The sequence below is a fragment of the Arachis ipaensis genome, chromosome B06, assembly GCF_000816755.2.
Source record: "Arachis ipaensis cultivar K30076 chromosome B06, Araip1.1, whole genome shotgun sequence".
NCBI lineage: Eukaryota > Viridiplantae > Streptophyta > Magnoliopsida > Fabales > Fabaceae > Arachis > Arachis ipaensis.
The window spans coordinates 23,080,725-23,085,301 of record NC_029790.2 but is presented as its reverse complement, the minus strand read 5'-3'; the positions used below and the strand labels follow the sequence as shown (position 1 = coordinate 23,085,301).

Sequence of the window (4,577 nt, the reverse complement as noted above, 5' to 3'; positions counted from 1 at the left end):
ATTTTATATAAATGTTTAATTTTATAATAACTCGTCACATGACAAGTTATTATTGGAAGGAGAAAGTCCCTGTTCAGAGGGATTCAGAGGGCTTCAATTTTTGGCCCATTGAAAATGTTCTTAATGATTTGATGATTATAAGAATTTTTTATTAAGACTTTTATTTCTTTTTAGTTTCTATATCAATTTTGATGTGAAATTAATTTGTTTAATAAAATAAAAAAAATTAAAGATTGATTTGGAAATTGAATTTTATTAAAACTTGTATGTGTAATAAAAAACTTCTTGAAAACTTAGTGAGTGTTACTCAGACTTCATTGGTGTTTGTATATCCCAATATTTTAAGCTTGAATGGAAGCACAACTCATGCCTATCTCGTTCAAGGGAAAAAGAAATTCTTATAAACTTCCCAAACAAAACCACTCATTTCAAATATTTAATAAACTTTAAACATTGCAATTTTGAGTTAAATTGACATGTATATACATTAAATATGTTTCATTTCTTAGAACACTCATTAAATATGCTCCAAAACGTTAAAAATCCAAGTTAGTGATTAGTGCCACTGGCCTTCCCCTTGACGTGCTTTCAATGATGAGGATGAGAAAATCAAATCTCAGAAACCGAATGTGAAATGGTAAACATATTCTGAATAGAATAGAATAGAATAGCTACTTGATATAACAATGTAATTTGAGTATTTGACGACCAATGAATATTAGAATATACAAAAATGGATCTCCTATAATCGTTCAACAAAATCTATCACCGGATGATTTCTCTTCCTTGAAATTTGTATGAAAAGTTAAAATATCGAAAAAAAAAAAAATCACAGCTAAGTTGTAAATTACTAAATGCTCTAGCGTCTTCAATAGCACTAGCATGTCCCAAAAAACAACTTAAAAAATAAAAACCTGCTGCAATTGCAATTATGTACCAAAATTTCTTCAGCGGATAGTCACCAATTTCAGTAATTCTATACTGTTCAACGTGGGTTGACCAGGATGACCGAAATGAGAGAGATTCTAAGAGAAAGGCGCATGGAGATCCTCATCTACCTTATCCTCTTGACATTTCTTCAGAAGATGTAGCTGACGTCTTAAGTGCAGAACCTGAAATCCAGATTTTATATTATAAGCAGAAGATGGAAATAGAACAGAATATGCAAAAATCAGAGTGCTACAATGCATGGAAAGACATTGTTTTTTATTGAGAAGTTTACTGCATCACGACTTGGTACAACAACCTGCAGCGAAAGACTCGAATACGTGGGTTGCTACTAGCGGTTCAACATATTTGTGTACGGAATTTACATTGCTTACATAAAAAGGTCAAATGCAAATTTCTATATATGAATTAAAAGAGGTACAAACAAAGACAATCACCTCTTTGGTTTGTATTTTTATCTTTGGTTTCATTTTCAACGTTTTCAGTTTAGGATTTTGTGAAGAAAAAAGTGAAAATAGAAAATATGATTTCATTGTTTTCCAATGTTTTTATTATTTTCTTCACAAATTCATGAAAACCAAAAACAGTGAGCACAAGATTAAACAAACAGAACAATTATTATTGTTACCACTTGGAGGCATCAAGGGATGATATTAGTAATTAACAAGAGATTGAGGATAAAAGGAGATAGTTAAATTTTTGTTAAAAAAGAAATTATGATAACTACCTCTTCTTGAAGCAAAGTAGGAAGATTTTCAACTGAAACCAGGCTATTTATTTCCCTCAAGAGCCGCTCATCTTTGATATCAGACCATGTCGTAGATGGTAAGGACAGTAAAAGCACAGTTAGCACATCTGTGCTAGCTGGGTGCATCCTAATGGAATTACTTAGGCTAGAGCAAGTGCAACATGATTTTCTAGCAGAAGGAATCAGCACATCAACCCCTTGCTCACTGTTGCCATTTACCACAGTCCCACAAACCATTGTTACTGGTTTTTCATCTTCAGCTTTACAGCATTTCAAGCATGTTTCATGACAGCAATACTCCGCCGATGAGCTAATTTTCCCACCTAAAATTTCTGCTCCTTGGCAACAAACATTTGCAGCAATGTCAGGTAAGGTGTCTCCATCACCTGAAGTGGGTGAATGTATGCTGCAAGAAGTTGACATAAAGCGAATCACATGTTTGAAAAGCCCTGTCTCCTGCACTTGTTTCAATACCTCTTCCTGCATGAAAAAGGAGTTAACTGCAGTAGATTAAAATTTTGGAGAGAATTACGATAAGTTGGTAAGAAACATGTCAAACCTTAACACCAAGCCTTGCTTTCTCCTCTGGGCTTAAACTTGGACCACCATCTTCTCGCCTCCTGATCTCCGCAACCCATTTGATAAATTCCTCAAATTTAGATGGAAGTGATGTGACTATTATTGAAAGAACCATTTGAATGTCTTTCACATCCTCTGATTTTAATAGAAGAGGAACATCATCCATTAGGAATTTCGCAATACTAATCCAACTCTCATGTTTGCAGCTCTGTAACATCAAAAGAAGTGCGTAATGCATCCATCCACCCGCACCAACCAACATAAACAACAAAATGTACAGGCATCACTTTCTAGAAATATACTATTACTACACACCCAGTCACCCACACATGTAAATAAGTTTCATACTCGCAGAATTCTGAAGTCCATTAAATTAAGAACGGCACCACATATTCTCAAAAATACATCAAATGGTCCAATGTGCAAACTGACTTTCCAACTTGGATTTTGTAATCATTGATTTCAAAATGACTTTTGAATCAAACCTCAATTTTTTTTTCTTCCAGACACCTACTAGCAAATTCCATACGAACTGAATGAGATAATATCATCACAAAAGAAAGGATGTATCTGAACGGACATTGATATCATGAAATATGATGGAAAACAAGGTATCTTCTGGACACAATTTCATCTATAGTTTTAAGAGACAAACTAACAAGTTCATATCTATTACAAACTAAGGGAAATGCTTGATTAAGAAAGGAAAATTGTGGTTCATTTCACAACATCTGCTAGATAGAAGATCACACAAACTTGAAATAAACAAACTGTCCAATATGCTCCAACAAACAAGTTCACCATACCACAGAAACTGAAGTATAGTTCAATAAAAAGTAAAGGAATCTCTTCACTCGCACATGTAACAGAAATTATCCAATAATTTATCATCCATACCAATATTTTTATATATGATGAAATGCCAAGTTTGGGCCCATTATATAATGGAAAGACAAATACCAGAGTATAAAGCATGCCAGGTTCCCTATGTGGTCTTGATATAAGCATGAACCTGGAAAGAATAAATAATTACAGAAATTACATATAGAATTAACACACTCTTGAGTAAATGGACATCTAATCATTGATTTCTACTAACTATAACTAGGCATACAAAGTCAAAAAGTATAAAATTTATACAAGAAAATTACCCCCTAGTTTGTCCAGTGGATTCGTCAACATAGTTCATGCCTTCCCAGAGAAGCGAAAGTGGAACCCAATGAGGGGGATACTTAAATCGTGCAACATCCAAAATAAGCGCCATGTCCTTCCCAGCATGATAGCCTCCAATAGGTGAAAAATGACCAGTTCCAGTCTGTTGTGAAAGTTAAATTAAAATATTCATGTTCATCATTTCATCCAGAATACCATATATGCATCAACAATGTCTACCTAAACAAATTTTATAGCTTTGAAGACATACTTGTTTGAGAGCAGCCCTGTGGTACGAAGAGATGACATGACACTCATCAGAAGCTGAACAATTCATGACATATTCACGGAAAGCATCGATGCTGCTCTGGCTAGCATGAAAGGCTTCAACTTTTGCTCCAGCACAATGAGCCAAGCACACGAGCTTCCCAAAGGAGATGCCTTTAGCTTTGACCTTTTCAAGAGGCTCACAACAGTCCAACATAGATTCATCAAACCATCTCCAAGGTCCTGTATGATTGATTACACAGCAAATTGAGGTAGGGGATTCAATCAACTAAACCCTAATCAGGGAAATAGGAAGTAAGAAACCTTTCCATTTGCGACCAGGATCAATGGCAAGAGCATTTAAGACCATGGATAAGCTTGCGAGGCCGCAGTAGGCGGGTTCCGATTGGGTCTGGAAATAAGAGACCAACCTGTAGAAGCCTTCCATGGTTCCGTTCTGAATAGCTTCAAGAAACAGTTGCTGCAGAATGCAGATTCGATTCAATTGAAATGATGATTAGGTAATAAAAAAAGCAGAGTAAGCAACAAGCAACCTTGCCTGGAGAGGAAGCGAATTCCACGGCGGGGGGGCACGAAAGAAACCGCCGATACAACCCCGCCGTCGCCATTGCAATTTGCAAACACAACACAGTAACCGAATTATTGAAAGAATATATCCCGCGTTTTTTTGTTTTTAATTATCGCTCATCGCTGATACCTCTGCCGTACTGGCACCCTTCCCAATAACTATTCTCTCCTCACTCCTCATAGAAATTTTTCCTAAATTTAAAAAATACTGTACTCTTTATTTTTTTTTCAGAAAATATTAGAATTGATTCTAGTATCTCTTCTTTTTAGTAATTTTTTGTACATATTTGTTAGA

General features: G+C 35.2%; 1 protein-coding gene across 2 annotated transcripts; it reads right to left on the bottom strand.

The window, feature by feature from the left end:
* On the bottom strand, positions 727–4,434 carry LOC107646261 (glutathione gamma-glutamylcysteinyltransferase 1). 2 transcript variants are annotated; one of them, XM_016350458.2, is made up of 8 exons: positions 4,249–4,434; positions 4,019–4,175; positions 3,699–3,937; positions 3,427–3,590; positions 3,236–3,287; positions 2,256–2,483; positions 1,676–2,176; positions 727–1,112 (listed from the first exon to the last, which is right to left on the bottom strand). In XM_016350458.2, exons 1-8 carry the CDS (start codon positions 4,321–4,323, stop codon positions 1,026–1,028), a joined length of 1,503 nt encoding a protein of 500 aa, XP_016205944.1. In that variant the 5' UTR covers positions 4,324–4,434; the 3' UTR covers positions 727–1,025. The 2 variants fall into 2 exon arrangements, with proteins under 2 accessions (XP_016205944.1, XP_016205945.1); XM_016350459.2 differs by having other exon boundaries at positions 4,254–4,395.